Genomic DNA, 18,518 nt, shown 5'->3' with positions numbered 1-18,518 from the left:
GAGCTACCTCCAAAATAGCTTTTGTTTTCTTCCAACAAATTCACCTGAAGTTGCAAGTTTAATTCCCTTTGGTATATGTGAGACTTCATTTGTTTATTAAAAAAAAAGTATTGAGGAACTGATTAGTTGTTGTCTGTATTTGCAAGTCTATTAGAAAACAGCTTTAGTAGCTTCTTGACATTTTTGTCCTCTTTCTCCTCCCCCTCCCCCCCCCATACAGCTTGCAAGACAGCTTTGAGTACATCAACCAAGATCCTAATTTGGGAAAACTGAACACAAATCAGAATAGTTTGGGTCCTTGTCGTACTGCAAGTAACCTAGGTAAAATCGGACACACAAATTCTTTCTTTCTGAAAACACTATTGTGGGTGTGTGTTTTGCTTTATTTGAATTTTTTTTTTTTTTGCATTATCTTTAATCTATGTTTATTTTTTGTGTGTGTACTTTGTTTGCCCTCTTCTATGTGTTTCCATCTCTAGGTCTGCTGCAAGCATGCAGCAGCAAACTGCTGCAGGGGGTAGCTGAAGGAGGACCTCTCCGGCTCACCCGGAGTGCTTCTTTCTTTGCAGGTTTGTGTGGAATGCTGAGTACAGTGTGACCCACACACATTAATAAATCCTGTGCAGGTTCTTAGGAAAAAAATCCTACTTCTGCCTCTCTAGAAATCCAAGGGGCTCTTGTGATAGCAGATATTGGTTTCAAATGCAGCCAAATCCATGGTGTTTTGAAAATTCCACCAATGAACCTCTCTTGTGAATGTCTTCACTAATACTCTCAGTGTAAGCCGATTTTAATCTGAAATGAGCCCTTAGTATTTCTAAGAGGATTTTTTTTTTCTGGTTTTTCTGGGCCTCTTCTGCTACTATGAAATGTTTCCCTTTGCCTTGGTGTCCTTTACCCGTTTATTCAACTGCATCCTTACCTGCACGGAGTTTCTTTAAAAGTCACGCTAATAAGAGCATGGAAGACTTCTCTCTCTGTCTCTCTCTCGATTAAGTAGTGTAAATACAATTTCTAGGTTATTTACAGGTATAGTCATCTTGGTGTCTCTGAGATTTAACTTGTCTTGGCATGATTAACTTGTGGGGAACCTCCATTACTAACATTTAAAGTTGTGAGTATAGCAAATGGTATTTTTCTTTCTTTTCTTTGTGGCCTGAAATATGCTAAGCACCATAGTTAGCTGATACCCTAATGAAATTGACATCCTCCCACCTACTTAGAGTGAGGATAACGCATTTAAATACTTTCTTTACAACTGTGAAAATAAACATGCTTTAAAAAACAGCTGGCAGGTGTAATAATCAGGCAGAGCACTGGGCTGCTTGTCCATTGTAGAACTTCACTACAGCAGCATCACATCTGCCTTCTAGCTCAGTAAGTATACAGCTTAGGCCAATCTGAAGCATTCCTAGAAGTCTGTAATACTTCAGAGTGTTTTCCAAAATTCATGCCAGGATGTGAGTTTTTCCAAGTAACTCTACAATAATATTGTGTATGGGTGTATATGGAAAGAAATGGAGGAAGAAATATTTGAAAATGAACATAAATGTTTTCTATCTGCCAAGAGAGTGGGTTATAAACAGAGAAACATTTTTCGAATTTATGAAATGGTTTTCAAGTATTTCTCTTCCCTAAGTCGCCTACAGTTACTACTAAAACTGATTATAAAGCATTTTGAAAAGACATTGCTATTTAAATACTACTACTAAAAAACTACCTGAAAATGTTCGTTCATTGCATCAACTGCACAAATCATTTATTATTCAGATAATTTATTATTCAAATAATAATTCTTTCATCTGTTTTTAAGAGTTGAACATCACTCAAAAAAGTTCATATGCTACAATTGAATACAGTCAGATGGTTACTTTGGTTCTCTTTTCTTCTCACCATCTTTTTATATATTTAATTTTCCTTTCTAGTTAGTCTCTATTATAAGCTTATGCCAATCATCAGTAGCAGTAGCCTGCTTTGAAATGTAAAAATTACTGCAGTCGTTTTACAGACTTTAACTCTGAAGAGGCTGATAACATGATTTCCTTGTTCCTTTATCTCAGCACACAGCACACCAGTTGATATGCNGATATGCCAAGCAGAGGACAGAATGAAGACAGGGACAGTGGCATTGCTCGATCAGGTACTTGTACTCTGCTTATTGGTTTAACTAACAGTGAACTATCACAATGGTGGGCAGTTGGGAAAGTAGAAGACAGGTAGATAACCCTCATCCTGTTCTTTTTTCTTCCTAAGATAGTCTGACATATCTAAAGATCTGAAACTTTAATGTATAGCGTCTGTGAGGATTGTGCAACATAAGCTGTTTTTTTCTAACACTCAGATTCATATGAGACTAATGTTTGTTAAGAAGTTTCTTTCCAGAGTGCTTCCTTGAGCCAATTGTACTAGTAATGTGCTTGCTCGGCTATTGAGTATAAAATCAGAGGAAGAGAAGGGTTTGTGGAAGTAAATCTGTCTGTGACAGTGGGAGGGCTGGCCAGCTGACCTGGTCACCGTTTCGTTTCTTCTGTTCTAGAGACATACTGATCTAGATTTTATCAGGTAGCCTTCTCTTCTTGCTTCATGGCCTAAACTTTTCTATTACTGCTTTTAAGATCTCTTGGTTTTACCTTTTGTATATGACTGCTTTTGAGTTTTGAATTCTTGACAAATCTGAGAAGGGTGATGAATGAGTGAACTGAAATTCAAAGACTTGGAGTTGTGTGGTGCTCTGCCTGATCCATACATATCGTACAGGCAAGCCAGTACCTTCCAGGAGACTAGGAGCACCCTGCTGGTTTCTCTTGTGATACATGACACCTTTGACAAATGGGCCAGCTAGCCCGTGCTCAGACTGGATCCAGGCCTCACATGCTGTTCTTCTTGGCCTTTCACTCATTTCTCTGTCCAGCCCCTCCCCTTAGACACTATTCAAAGGTCCCGGTGCTCCTGTGTAGTCTCAGAGCCTTTTATCCCACTCTGTGCAACTCTATTCTTGCGTTACTAAATGAAATGTGATTTGTTACTGATTCCCTGGTTTGGTTTACATATGTCACATAATGTAAAGTATATAGCATTTTATTTGTGGTTAAAATTGATGTGTTTTGGTGTTCATAATCTTTTCTGTAAAGTTGGGCTGGGAACCTTAGATCAGAAACTGTCATTGATCAGGCCCAGCACAGTGACTCATGCCTCTAATCTGAGCACTTTGGGAGGCCAAGGTGAGCAGATCATTTGAAGTCAGGAGTTTGAGACCAGTCTGACCAACATGGTGAAAGCCCATCTCTACTAAAAAAAAAAAAAAAAAAAAAAAAATTAGCCAGGTGTTGTAGCGCTTACCTGTAGTCCCAGCTACTCATGAGGCTGAGGCATGAGAATCACTGTACCCAGGAGGCGGAGGTTGCAGTGAACCGAGATTGTGCCACTGTACTCCAGGCTGGGCAACAAAGACTTCATCTCAAAAAAAGAAAAAAACAGAGACTCATCGATCAGACCTGTATCATTTTTACTTATAGACCCCTTTGTACAACATAAAATCTGAGAAGGTAAAGGGCAACATATGAAACTCTAAGTGAACTGGTTTGGTTATGTTTCTGTTTAACAGTGCTCGAGATGACTCCTCCAGTTTTTGTGGGACACTGTCAGATAAGTGAGTTGCATCAGTTACTCAAGGACAGTGAGCATGCATTACAGAGCTTAGTGTTTCAAGGCTGGGCTCCCTGCCTTTGGAAACACCCGCAACCTAGCCCCTGGCAGGACTGGCAGTAGGGCTTTGCCACGGTTGACTTTCCAGGCAAGGTGTGGGCTTCAGCAGTAGTCACAGAGTGGAAGCACCTAGAACCAAGGTCACTCTTAGTGAAGATGGCTGTCTTAGTGGGTACCGGAGTTTAACATGTTTGCCTCTGTGTGGCAGGAGCTCTTTAGCTCTCTGTGAAAGAAAAGAAAGATGAGAAACAGGCCAGGCACAGTGGCTCACATCTGTAATCCCAGCACTTTGGGAGATCGAGGCAGGCAGATCACCTGAGATTGGGAGTTCGAGACCAGCCTGACCAACATGGAGAAACCCCGTCTCTACTAAAAATACAAAATTAGACAGGTGTGGTGGCGCATGCCTGTAATCCCAGCTAGTAGAGAGGCTGAGGCAGGAGAATTGCTTGAGCTTGGGAGGCAGAGGTTGCCATGAGTCAAGATCATGCCATTGCACTCCAGCCTGGGCAATAAAAGCGAAACTCCACTTAAAAAAAAAAAAAAAGAAAAAGGAAAAGAAAGAAAGAAATATGAGGACCATTCTACTGGGGCCCGTTCTGAACACCGGCATCACAGTTTCTATACAGCTGTAACCTTGTTTATTTGTTTATGCCCTTTTTTGTTGTGGAAAAAAGATTCAGGGAATTTGAGGGACCTAATAACAAACATTATTAGGAGGATGTTTGGATTTTCCTAGGTAACTTTCCGTTTATAATGTAGTTCATATAAATGGCTCATCTTGTACAGGTTGAAATCATACTTGTTTTGTATTCAGATTCTAAATTTCTCCTGAAACTACTTTTCTTTGCTCTTTGAGAAACAGAAAAGTTGGGAAGCCAAGTTCAAGTTCAAGTAGAAAGTCAGATTACAAGTAAAGATTCAGCCAGATCTGAATGCTTTTCCACAGTCCATGAGAAGAACTGGGACTGACCACATTGGAGGGAGTGGGTGATAGGCCTTGATACCAATGTGAATTTTGGAAGTTGGAGAAGACTGGCTTTCCTTGGTAGTTTGACTTCTATTCTGGACAGTCTTTACTTCCAGTGTCCAGCTCTCCTGTTGGGAGGAGGGGAACACAGATGGTGAAGAGGGCTGCAAATGGCCCTGAGTAGCATTTTGCTCTCCGTGCTATCCTGGTAGATGTGTTTACCTTCAGATATCATACCTGGGAGCAGTTCTGAAGTCACGGAGTCCATGTTAAGATTAGTGTGAGCTTTACACCTGTGGTGGCATTTAACACTCTGTTAATGTAAGAACTCTTTATGTTCACACTGTAGTTTGTTCTCTAAGGTTTCTCTCCTTGTACCCATCTAAAATTTTGTAGGGACAAAGGCCCAAGTTCTGAAACAGCAGGGACTCAAAAGTGTCAATGTTAAGTTAGCAGTAGAAGATGTAGAGAAATTAAAGACATAAAGATATTATTTATTCTCTTTTAGGCCTGATTTTTTTTTTTTTTTCTGGCTCTGTTGCCCAGGCTGGAGTGCAATGGCACAAGCTTGGCTCACTGTAACCTCTGACCCGCAGACTTAAGCCATCCTCCCACCCCAGCCTCCCAAGTAGCTGGGTCTACAGTTACACACCACCACACCTGTCTAATTTTTGTATTTTTGGTAGAGATGGGGTTTCACCATGTTGCCCAGGCTGGTCTGGAATTCCTGAGCTCAAGCAATCCACCTGCCTTGGCCTCTCAAAGCGCTGATTATAGGTGTGAGCTACCATGCCATAGTAGTGTAATGAGATTTTTCTTAAAGAAAAATTGAGAAGGTAGTACAAGAGTTCCCATGTAAACTGCACTCAGTTTACCCTATTATTAACATATTAGTATGATATATTAGTTACAATGAATGAACCAATACTGATACATTATTACTATTAGCTAAAGTCCGCTGTTTTTAAATTTCCTTAGTTTTTTTTTACCTAATGGCCTTTTCTGGTTCTGGGACATTAGATTTAGTTGTCATGTTCTTCAGGCTTCTCTTAGCTGTGGCGGTGTCTCAGATTTTTTTGGGTTTTTTTTTTTTTTTTAATTTTTTTTTTTTTCGGAGTCTCACTCATGTTACCCAGGCTGGAGTGCAATGGCGCTATCTCGGCTCACCGCAATCTTGAGGAGTACCGGTTAGGTGTTTTGTAAAATGCCCCATTATTAGAATTTGTTTACTTTTTTTTCATGATTACTCTGAGGTTATGGGTTTGGGGAAGGAAGATCACAGAAGTAAAAGTGCCATTTTCATCACATCCTATCAAGGGTGTATGCTACCAACATGATTTACGACGGTTAATATTGGCCTTGATTACTTGATTGAGGTAGTGTTTGTCAGTTTCTCTCTCCACTCTCCACTGTAAGTTACTCTTTATTTCCTCCTCTCCACACTGTGTACTTTGGAAAGAAGTCACTATGCTTAGCCCACGCCAAAGGGGTGGGGAATTATGCTGCCCCTCTTTGAGGACAGAGTGTCTACATAAATTATTTGGACTTATTCTGCATGGGAGATATGTCTCTTCTCCCATTTATTTGTTCACTCATTATACTACTATGGACTGAAAGATACTTATTTTTCACTTTGGACTATAAACCATACCCTACTTCATTTCTTTTTGTTTGTTTGTCTGTTTGTTTGTTTGTTTGAGATAGCCTTGCTTTCTCCTAGGCTGGAGTGCACTGCTGTGATCATAGCTCACTGCACCACTGCAGCATCAAACTGCTGAGCACAAGGGATCCTCCCTCCTCAGCCCCCTGAGTAGCTGGGACTACAGTCATGCAACACCACACCCAGCAATTTTTTTTTTTTCCTTTTATGTAGAAACAAGGCCCCGCTATGTTGTCCAGGCTGCTCTCAAACTCCTAGGCTCAAGCAATTCTCCCACCTCAGCCTCCCAAAATATTAGGGTTACAGGCATAAGCCACAGCGCCCCGCCACTTCATTTCTTTTGTTGCTCAAATCATTTCAGTTTGGGCCATTGGGAACTCTCTCAGTAGGCTCCCATGCTCCTTTAACATACCTCTATCTGTGAGGGGTCGGGGTGAGTATTTTGAGCACCTCCTTACTTTCTGGCATGACAAGGGCTCCAGAGTCATCTTGTATATTTCCTACCTCCATCCTAGAATCAGCCATTTCTTCACTCATAGACTGTCTTTGGAAAAAGCAGCACAAGCTGGAGCAGATATGGAGGGGAGTGCATCCTCATTGTATTTCCTTTTAGATATTTTGAATATGTCCTCTTTACATTTACAAATCCAAAACGTAGGGGTTATTCTAGTGGTTCCCATTAGAAATTTTCAAGTAAGGTCTTGGGAGAGAAGAGGGGTGGGTTTCAGTCATCCTAGGAGGTTGCATTGGCAAAGTTTGGTGATTAATGGGACACAGGTTATGGAGCAGGAAGGAGGAACCAAGGATGCCTCTCCAGTTTCTAACCTGAAAAAGCAAGTGGAAGGTGGACATTAGCCAGTACAGGGAAAGCAGGAGGCCCCATTCAGGGCAGACGGATATTGAGATAATTTTTTAGCTACAGAGGTTGGGATACATTTTTACCTTGAAGCATCTACAAGTTCTCCAGTTGTTCGTAGTCAGCTGTAATTTAGAAATGGGAAACTGGGCCAGGCGCGGTGACTCACGTCTATAATCCCAGCACTTTGGGAGGTCAAGGTGGGTGGATCACAGGGTCAAGAGTTTGAGAACAGCCTGGCCAATATGGTGATACCCTGTCTCTACTGAAAATACAAAAATTAGCCAGGCGTGCTGGCACGCACCTGTAGTCTCAGCTACTCAGGAGTCTGAGGCAGAAGAATCGCTTGAACCCGGGAGGCAGAGGTTTCAGTGAGCTGAGATTGCGCCATTACCACTCCAGCCTGGGCAACAGAGCAAGACTCTGTCTCAAAAGAAAAGAAAAGAAATAGGAAACTGGCTCTAGTGAGATGGGTTTGAGCAGAAGCTAAAATTTGTTTTTTTGTTTTTTGTTTCTTTTGAGACAAGGTCTCGCTTTGTCACCCAGGCTGGAGTGCAGTGGCACAATCTCGGCTCACTGCAACCTCCACCTCCCAGGTTCAAGCAATTCTCCTGCCTCACCCTCCAAAGTAGCTGGCATCACAGGCACACACCACCATGCCCAGCTAATTTTTGTATTTTCAGTAGAAACAGGGTTTTGCCATGTTGGCCAGGCTGGTCTCGAACTCCTAACCTCAGGTGATCCACCCACCTTGGCCTCCCAAAGTTCTGGGATTACAGGCGTGAGCCACCATGCCCGGCCAGAAGCTAAAATTTGGAAGTCTTGAGTACATGAGTAGAGTAAGGTTCAGAGGGCTGGGATTAGACCAGTGTCGTCAAGGCTTGTCTGTTGTCCTGAATTCAGCTTTAGATTCTTCTTCAACAAGATGTTCATATCATTGATAAGAGAAATACTTTTTCCATTCTGCCTGCAACTGCATTTCCTCTGTTCTTAAAAGTGGTAAAATAAGCAGAAAGTCAGTATAAGGAAAACTTATAATATGTACTTTTAAACATTTTTATTTAAATGCTCTGAAATGAAATTTCAGGGTAAGAATACACATTGTCATAGTGTTCAAATAAGACGTGATTTGGTCACTCTGCAGATACAGGATGCACAACCACCCAAAATTTGGTTTAGATGTCAAGATTGATGACTCTACATTCACACACCAAGAGGATATGAAAGGGCTTATTACTCATATAATGAGGCTCTTCTGGAGAGAGAACAGGGTGGGCTTCTCAAGCTGGCTGGAGAATGTCCTGAGAGAATGGGACAGGGGATTAGACTGGGGCTTTTATGGTGGTTGCGGGGTAAGGCTGGGTTGAAGGTTCCTGCATATCATTTGAAATTCTCACTGGCACCAAAGGAGAGAGCACCTGAGCTTTCTCATCAGTTTGCCCAGGTGTGGAGCAGAAGGGGAAGAGGGAGAAGAGGGTAAAGCTATCAGCTATTGAACATCAAGAAATAAGTCAGATTCTTTATTCCAATGTGGGCCTTTGAATAATGAAGGATGACATCCCAATTGTACTTGAACCCTTCACTGACTGAACTGATAGAGTGTTTTGTGGAGACAAGCAAGAGCAAAGGAGGTACTCTTTTTGTTTGTTCCTTGTATGGGGGAAAGGCTGTGACACCGCATTGACCTTGCACAATTCCATATAGGCAACTGCTTGAGCTGTACTTACCTGAGTCCTGGCAGTATGACTTGATCCTCCCGGAACACTTCCCTACCTCCCCTGGGAGGCTGTCATGGTAGTTTCTCATCAACTCCAGAATTCTGATGAGGTATGGGACTTTCTGCCCTGCCTGCCTCAGACTAGAGCTGCGGTATATCAAAGCACTTAGTTAGCTGCAGTCTAGAACTGACTCCTCAGCAATGGGATATCCCATAACTTGCCTCATAGGCATCTGGCCCCTTTCGTCTTGGTGTTGTCCTTTTTGGTATGTGGGACAAGGATCACTGGGAGCTGGCACCTTTGGCTTATTCTTCTTTTCACTGTCTATGTAAGTAATAAATTGTCCAAATCTAAAAATGCCTGGTCGTAGCTGTACCGTTGAATCTTGGCCTTGGCCTTAGCCTTGCTTTGGCTTGTCTTCATATACGTGAGCTTGATAATCTGTAGTGTGGCTTAGTTCCTTATTTCTTCATACTTCTCCTATTTCAGGCCCTTGGTATTTTCCTGGCATGGATATTTATCTTTTTCATTTCCACAAATTGGTTGGCTCTTTTGCTTTAGTTTTTTTCTTTCTAAATTTGCTAACTTATATACCTGTTTAAGAAAAATTAGAAAGTAATGCAGATAGCAATAAAAACTATAAGGGATAAAGGAATAAATCTAAGAAAAAAATGTGTGATACTGCTATGGAGAAATCATAAAAAATATTAAAAGAAGACCTAAATAAATGGAGCGATAAATCAAATTCTGCAAATCAATCTATAAATTCAGTGTAACTTGAATTAAAATCCTTTGTGAAGCCAGACTGAATAACTTTAACTTAAATGGAATAAGAAAGGGCCACATTTTTATGTCCTTCATAAGTCTTTTGTAGACACTTCTTTCTTAGAGCTCAAACTATGGATAAAAGACATAGGATATGAGAATGAGTGGTCACCAAGGTGGCTAGCTTTAAATTTAAGGTATTTTACCATACAACATATCCACATAACAAAACTGCACTTGTACCCCTTATAAATTTTTTTAAATCCTATATAAATTTTTTAGAAATTTATACAAGTTTTCTAAAAAGGAAAAATTTTAAGATGTTTTGAAATCACGGTGATAAGAACATTGGCTTTTTATTAAAGGGTCTCTATAGGAATTTTACTAAAACTTTAAAGTACCTGTTTAGCTTTTGTGGCCATTAAAGTCCTAAAATCATTTTGTGATTTTGGAAATAAAATGCATTCCTTATAATTTGATTTTCCTATTAACAGGTTTGGTTTATTTTAAATGAAATTTTCCTGCTAGACAATAACTACAGTTCTACTCATTTACCTTTTAAATACTCCTGTGTTTGTGTGTTGAGAAATACAGTTGCTAAACTTTAAGGAACCTTATATTTTTTCCAGTGTATCAAGCTAAAACTTGAAGATAAGTAGTGTCATATTACAGTAAACAAGGATTATTATTTTGTTTTGGATGTAATGCCTCCTGTGTCAAACAGATATAAAAAGTGCTCAGATTCAGAGCCATGCTATCACTTACATCATCCAAAACATTATTTTTAATGAAGGCAGAGGAAAAAAGAAAATCTAAATGCTATATATACTGCTTTGGCCACAGGAAACTTCTAACAAATTCAGCATTTGAATTCTGTCTAGAAATTTGTTTCTCTAACGCTTAATTTCTGTCACATTTGATTGAGATGGACATCACTGTCATCCTTCACATAGTTTGCTCATTCTTCATTTAGCAGCATTTCTTGAGCGTCTCACGTGGCAGACATTTCTTCTAGGATATGTGAATAGATCAGTGATCAAATGGACATTATCCCTGATCTCACAGATTTTGTATTCAATGAAGGAGAGACACATAATAGACAATAAAATGTAGGCAACCACTTAACATTGAGGAAAAGAAAACTTATGGAAGCCCTCTCTAAAAAGATGAAATTTCAGCTAAGACTTGAATGCCCGTAGGGACCAGCTATGTAAAGATCACAATAAAGAGCATCTTAGGTATGGGAAAGGCTGGTGCAAAGATGTATTGTGGGGATGAGAGAGTGGCGCAGAGTGAACCTGGAGAGGAAATAAGGGGTGTGATCCCACTGATAATTTTTTATTTTGATGGGATTGTTTCCACATGTATTTGGATGGCTGCTGAAGATACAGAAGAGTTAGGAGTTCTCTGCAGCATCCTTTTCCTAGATGTCTCCTTGCAAATGAAAATGCCTGGCAGAGCATAGATCTGCCTTTCTAGGGTCATGCCCTGATCATTTGCTGTAGTGCTATTTCCTGCACAAAGTCTGAGGGTGCTCCCGTTTGGAACTATAATCACATTTTTCAGCAGAGTAAATAAGCCAACCTCAAAACTTTTTCCTTTGAAGAAATTGGAGCTGCTCCTGAGTGCTTGACTTTTGCACTTTCTTTCTAGACTTACCACATTCTGTGGTAATATTATTAAATCCTTGAAGACTTTTGTTTTTCTTCTCCTTCAGAGTATGAGCTCCATGAGGGCAGAAACCCACTCAACAGACACCCCCTTTCTGTTCCCAGCAGCTTGTATAGTACCGGGCATATACTAGATGCTCAATGAATATTTGAATGAGGGGAGAGAATAAGTCCATCCATATACATATATATACACACACACACACACACACACACACACACACACACACACACACATATATGTAGGAGTATGCATGGATTTTTTTTGTAATTATTGATATTATCTGGTCTTTTCATATAGAATGTCTGGGATGTCTTCTCTTTGGGCCTTTTCCATGGGTGGCTTTTGTTGGCATTTGAGTCTCAGTTGAGATGACCCATTTTCATAAAGATATTCTCTGACCACTGATTAACAAATTTACCTCTACCAAACCCAGAAGGCTTTGTCCTGGTTACTTAGAGAAAACCATGGTAACTTATTTCTATAGTAGTTACCACAGTCTGAAATAATATTTATTCCCTGAGTGTAAGTTGCAGCTACTCTGTCTATGTCCCTTCAGTTTCTATCCTAGGTCCCTAGCGCTTCATAAGTGTTCAGTAAATATTCATTGAGTGAATAAATTTAAGAGTTTCTGGGCCTTATTTGGTCAAATCCAAATTCTTTTGTCAAATAATCAGCACAGTGTTTTCTAGTAAACTGTCACAAGTAGCAATTTTTTTTTTTTTTTTTCAGAGAAAGTTAAACATTAATCTTGAACTTGATTGTCACATGCCAGGAACAACAGCAATCAGCATTTAAAAATCTTTAGAGTGATTCTCTTTTCTGATTGTTAATCTCTGCAGGAATAAATGGAAGCTAGTTGAATATACCTCCTTAGATAGGAGGGTGGGGACAAAAGCACAGTTGTTTAAGTAGGGAGTTCACCAGGGATAAAATGTTAACAGTAATCTGGTGATAAGACTAGGGTTAATTTTAATTTTCTTCTTAATGCACAAACTGCCAAAGTCTTTGCAACCTATATGTATTGACTTTTTTTCTAATTATAAAAGTATTGTAAAAAGAAAAGCTCCTAAAAATATTAAGGAACGTTTAGACATAACACTTGTAAAACTGAAACTGAGCCTGTGAATAATTTAACTAAAAATCATGCATGTTTTAACTGAGACACCAATTGGAGAATTTCTTTATCTAGTACACAGAGTTAATTGGGGGCACAGCTAGCACTGAACTCATGCAAAAGTTCTTTTCATTATCGTGTAGGTGCTAGGCCCTATTCCAAAGGTAGTGAATCAACTGGGGGAGAGCCAATGTTGCTGTCTTGTCTTTTTTTAAAGAGATGAGGTCTCATTATGTTGTTCAGGCCAAACTCAAGCTCCTAGGCTCAAGCGATTCTCTGGGCTTGAGCTGTCTTCCTGCCTCAGGCTCCCAAGTTACTGGACACACATGCTTGTACCAACACCTCCATGAAGCTTCCTTTGTATACCGGCACTCTGGCATTGCATCAGAAGGCACTGCCATTCAGACAGTGAGCCAAGCCAACTTTCAAATACACTCATGTTGACTAAATCCACCCTTTTATCATGAAAATGGCAGTTGTTTTCAGGTTAAGGTTAGTCCTCTTGCATTTGAAAGTTTACTGAATTGTTACCTATAGTATATGATTAACAGTGATGTGCCACAGCACTTTTACGTAAAAATCTTAAAATATTTTTGAGGCGGAAGTGCTGGATAGCACTAAGCCAACACTTTAATATAAACTGTCTCATTTGCATGCCATAATAAGTGTCATTCAGCAGGAAAAAAGGAATGTTCTCTTTGATTTTTTGCCTTCCCTTGTTATGTCTCTATTACAAGTTCTATGTTATTCTCGTAATTAATCAGAACTAATAATCGTTTCATACTCTGAGATGTCTTACTTGGCTCACCTTTTCCAAGAATGATTAGGCGTGCAAAGCTAACATTTATCATGTGGGGCACTGGGTTAAGTGTTGTACATGTATTGATTTGTTTAATCTTCACAGGAAGCTTATGAAATAGCTGTTTTTCAAATTTTTCTTTCGTCTACAACCTTTGCTAATGCATTTTACATCATGATCTGGTAACACCTCTTTATATATAACAAGGAGGAGTTTCGTGGATTAATATTAACAGTGCAATATTCTCTATTTTCTTTTCTGTTTTTTTAAAATGTTGGTTTTGATCCACTAAACAATTGAGAATCCACAAGCAGATAGCAGCTTTCATGAAAAATACTGAGGTGTGGTACTTTATTGTCCCCGTTTTACAGATGAGAAAGCTGACAGGTTAAATAAACTGCTGTCCAAGTGTCACCTACTAGACACAGAAGCAAGATTTGAACCAGGAGCCTGGACTTTTACCCAGTTTGCTAACCTGAATTATGCAATAAAGATAATTTCCAGAATAAATTGGACCTCAGGGTCGTCGCTATCTTGTGTTGTAGGAGCAGAGTGTGATACCTTTTATCACCCCTCATAAGGGTCATAGCTGACACGCCTGTAACAAAATATAGGTTAACAAGAGAAAATCATAACAAATTTATTTAATCAAAATTTTACATGAAAAGGAGGCAGAGCAAGATGGTTGAAGGAAGCCTCCACTGATCGTCCTCCCTGCAGGAACACCAAATCTGAAAACTATCCACACACAAAAAAGCACCTTCATAAGAACCAAAAATCAGGTGAGCAACCACAGTACAGTACCCGGTTTTAACTTCGTAGAAGGTAGGAGGGAAAGAGAGACAGTCTTAAATTGCCAGCGCCACCCCACCCCTATCCCCTGGCCGTATGGTGCAGAAAGGGAATCTGTGCGCTTGGGAAAGTAACTTTGCATTGGAATGCTGTGCTGCCAACACCAGGCAGAGATCAGCTGGTGCCCACAGAGCACTTACTCCAGTCCTAGCCAGAAGGAGGTGCCCATCCCAGCAATTGGAACTTGAGTTTCGGAAAGCCTTGCCACCATGGGCTAAAGTGCTCGGGGGTCCTAAATAAATAAACTTGAAAGGCTGTCTAGGCCACAAGGACTGCAACTTCTAGGCCAGTCCTGATGCCGTGCTGGGCTCAGAGCCAGTGGAATTGGGGTACACACGGCCTAGCGATACATCAGCCAGGGTAGCTAAGGGAGTGCTTGTGCCACCAATCTCCCAACCCCAGACAGTATAGCTCCTAGCTGCAGGAGGGACTCCTTTCTTCCACTTGATGAGAGGAGAGGGAAAAGTAAAGAGGACTTTGTCTTGCAGCCTGGATACCACCTCAGACCCAGTAGGATAGAGCACTGGGCAATGTCTTGAGATCCCCGTTCTAGGCCCTAGACCCCAGATAACATTTTCAGACACAGACTGGGCCACAAGGAAACCCGCTGCCTTGAAGGGAAGGACCCAGTCCTGGCAGTATTCATCACCTGCTACTTTGAAGGCCCTGGGTGAGACTCTGAGACATGATGTGACCTGGCACATTCACACCTGTGGTGACTATGAGGAAAGGCCCCTTATGCTTGAGAAAAGCAGAGGAAAGAATGAAGAGGACTCTGTCTTGCACCAGGGTACCAGCTTGGCCACAGTGGGGTAGAGCACCAAGAAGGCTCTTAGGGTCCTCAGCTCCAGACGTTGGCTCTTGAACAGCATCTGTGGACCTGCCCTGGGCCAGAGGGGAGCCTGCTGCCCTAAGGGTGAGTCCCAGGCCTGACCGCATTCACCATAAGCTGACTGAAGAGGTGTTAAGTGAACATCAGCTATGAGCTGGCAGTACCCACTGTGGGCCTGTGGCGGTAGTGAACAAGGAGAGAGACCCCTCTGCCTGGAGAAAGGGGAGGGAAGAGTTGGAATGACTTTGTCTTGTGGCTTGGGTGCCAACTCAGCTGCAGCAGAACAGAACACCAGGTAGATTCCTAAGGTTTGTGACTCCAGGCCTTGGCTCGAAGCCAGCATCTCAGGACCCAGCAGGGGGAACTTTAAGGGAAGAATACAAGCCTAACTGGCTTCACCACCTGCTGATCTTAAGAGCCCTATGTCTTTGAGCAAACATAGGCAGTAACCAGGTAGGAGTTGCAGCAGGGCTTGGGTAACATCCAGTGTTGTGCTGGCTTCAAGTCTGACCCAGTGCAGTCTCAATGGTGGTGGTCACAAGGATGTTTGCATCACCTCTCCACCAGCTCTAGGCAGCTCAGCAGAGAGACAGAAAGAGAAACTCCGTTTGGGAGAAAGTAAGGGAAGAGAACAAGAGTCTTTGACTGATAATCCAGAGAATTCTTCTAGATCTTATCCAAGATCAGCCAAGGGAAGCACAGTGTCAGTTGGCTTGGGGTGTCCCCTAATGCAGATACAGCTGCAGTGACCAAAAACTTAGATCACTGTACCCAAGTCCCTTCAAATACTTGGAAAGCCTGCCCAAAAAAGAATGGGTACAAACAAGCCCAGCTTGTGAAGATGGCAATAAATAACCTTACTCTTCAATGGCCAAACACTGACTGATGTCCACAAGCATAAAGACCATCCAGTATCACATTACCTTACCAAATGGACTAAATAAGGCACCGGGGGCCCGTCCTGGAGAGGCAGAGATATGTGACCTTTCAGACAGAGAATTCAAAATAGCTGTGTTGAGGAAACTCAAAATTCAAGAGAACACAGAGAAGAAATTCAGAATCCTTATTTAATGAAGAAATAGAAATAATTTAAAAGAATCAAGCAGAAGTTCTGGAGCTGAAAATTGCAATTGTCATATTGAAGAATGCATCAAAATTTTATATGGCATGGGAGTCTTCAGAGATACCCAAAGACTCAAGGGAAAACTGTCCATTTTTATGCTTAGATTTGGTGAAGAGTGGGTAGCCAGGTAGAACTGTGATTGGACAGAAAGGGGATGATCTTACAGTAACAGACTGAAGGGGAAAACCCATCCAGCAAGGGCCCATCCCAATTCTTCTTGATCTCTCTGTGTGGCATTTCTTCCTGCCAGGTATAGGACTGGACCCCTTCTGGAATTGACAGTCTTACAATCTACTTTCAGATAAAGCAGGCCTAAGAATTTCTTTGTAGCCAGCTCTTACACGGAAAGGCAAGGGAATGTTAGAGTAATAGTTCTAGGTTTCATGGCTGGCTTTGGGGAAAAGGGGATCTAGTTTCTATGGCTTGCCTCGATGAAGGGGAATTTTAGTTTCTGTGGTTTGCCTTGCAGGGAGGATGGGGAGCAGAAGAAAGAAGGGCAGGAGAAGGGCAGGAGAAGGTCTGAGACAGACTTGACTTCTGAGGCCTTCCAGTGCCCTTTGGTTCAAAGTGCTCAGCATGCCAAGGCACCATATTTTGGGATATTGTTTTCTGAGCCCCAATACTGTGACAGGAGAAAAGTACCAACAAGTACCACTCGTCAACCTTGTCCTCTACCTGCCTGGAAGAAGTTGATTTGCTCAGCATAAGGCAAGGAGAGAGGCAGGATCCTAGAGATATGGAAGGGGGCTTCTGGATTCTGCAGGGGACTTTGGGAACTCTAGGTGGCAAGGCAGAAATATCTAATTGGGATGTTTTATTAGGTAATTTTGCGGGACTCTGAGGAAAAGCTCTCTTCTAACTCCCTTCAAAATTCTCAGTAAAATAACCTCTTTACTGATACTTGAAATGTGAATTTGGTTTGGGGGATTTAAGTCTGGTCTCAAGATGGCAACCAGGTTAGCTTACTGGGGCCAGCCACATGTGGGTAACAGTTCGGGTAAACAAAGTTCCATACATTCAGGAAGCATTTGCTAATTGCCTACTGTGGTCAAAGCGCTGTTATGGGTACAATCAATGCAAAGATGATTAAGACCTACCAAACAAATTTTCTGTAAATATCAGCTAGATAAAAGGAAAAGCATCTGATAGACCTTTGCTTTGGAAAGAAACTTGAGTCATCATGTTTGCTGATGCTATTATAGAATTGTCCACCACTGTACCCCAGTTGCTTAGCACACCTGGCATTTCTTATTAATTGATAGCAAAGTAACTCCCAGAGCTCAGGTCGAGGAGTCAGGTTATTTACATTTGGCTACAAAAGTATAAATAAAAATATAATAGTTCATGTGGAGACACTGCTTTATCAGGTTATTTACATTTGGCTACAAAAGTATAAATAAAAATGTAATAGTTCATGTGGAGACATTGCTTTTTCAAGTGATATCCATGAGCATAGTATGCTGTGTTTACCAAAATCAATTTCCTTTGCCCTGTGATTTGCTTCAGAAAATGTTGACTGGCCATCTATAGCACCAAATTTTCTTTTCCACTGGACTGAGTGACATTTCAATGTCTGATTCCTTAGCTCTAGGGAAGTAAAGCAGAACAAGTCTGTTTTCTTCCATTCTTTCAAACCTGTAGATGTTCATCAAGCAGCTTGACTTGAAAGAAACACTTTGGCTACCTGAGAGAGACTAGCTCCTCCTCCCTGCCTGTTAGAAAAGTCTGGGCTGGCACTGTCAGCTCATACTTTCCAAGACATAACTGTAGGCATCTAATATGTAGCAGGAGGAGGCAGAGAAAGGCTCAGAGGCAAATAAGTAATCCAAGCAGAAAGCATATTGAAGAGTAGAGGTTTCTTTTTCACAGACGAGAGTAGCAGTAGGGGCTGGAAGGAAGGAGGGTAAGTATTGTATGTATGGAGATGGGGGTTGGGAGACAGGATATTCTGTGGGGGGAAAAACTTAGTTGCCTAAACTTTACCTCAAAGTACAGAGTGAAGGAGTTCTTAGGAGGAAATATGTGTAAGTAAGCATTGTGTATGGCATTAGTTACTAGGTGGCAATATGGTTATGTTGTGTGGACCATTTTAGTAGAAATCTGCAATCTACATTCTGAGTAATGATTATTTTGCATTTGTAATATGGGCCTGCTAATGTATGCACTTGCTATGTCTGTGACTTTTATTTCCTTTAATTTGTTTTCCTTTTTAAAGGATGTTTTCTTTGCTATTGAGAAATCTTAGGAAGAAAGAAATTATGGTCTCCCCCTGCTGGATATGACTGGTAGAACCTGAAATTTTAGGTTACTTGGCATAGATTTTTTTCTTTTTTTTTTTCCAATTTTTGGATTGTATTAAAATACACATAACATGAAATTTACCATCTTAACCATTTATTAGGTTGATGCAAAGGTAATCACGGTTTTTGTCATTTTTTTAATGGCAAAGT

At 41.0% G+C, this 18,518-nt stretch overlaps 1 protein-coding gene across 1 annotated transcript in view; it reads left to right on the top strand.

Annotated features, from left to right (window-relative positions):
• Positions 1-18,518, top strand: part of FNIP2 (folliculin interacting protein 2) — a 145,660-nt gene that overhangs the window by 78,625 nt on the left and 48,517 nt on the right. Inside the window, 4 exon segments of the mRNA XM_037737596.1 lie at positions 221-321; positions 480-569; positions 2,061-2,083; positions 2,086-2,140. Coding sequence (XP_037593524.1) covers positions 221-321; positions 480-569; positions 2,061-2,083; positions 2,086-2,140 — 269 coding nt within the window.

Source organism: Cebus imitator, unplaced genomic scaffold (genome assembly GCF_001604975.1).
Source record: "Cebus imitator isolate Cc_AM_T3 unplaced genomic scaffold, Cebus_imitator-1.0 Scaffold40, whole genome shotgun sequence".
NCBI classification, from domain to species: Eukaryota; Metazoa; Chordata; class Mammalia; order Primates; family Cebidae; genus Cebus; species Cebus imitator.
The sequence above is the reverse complement of the archived record's forward strand: the minus strand, read 5'-3'. Positions and strand labels throughout refer to the sequence as shown.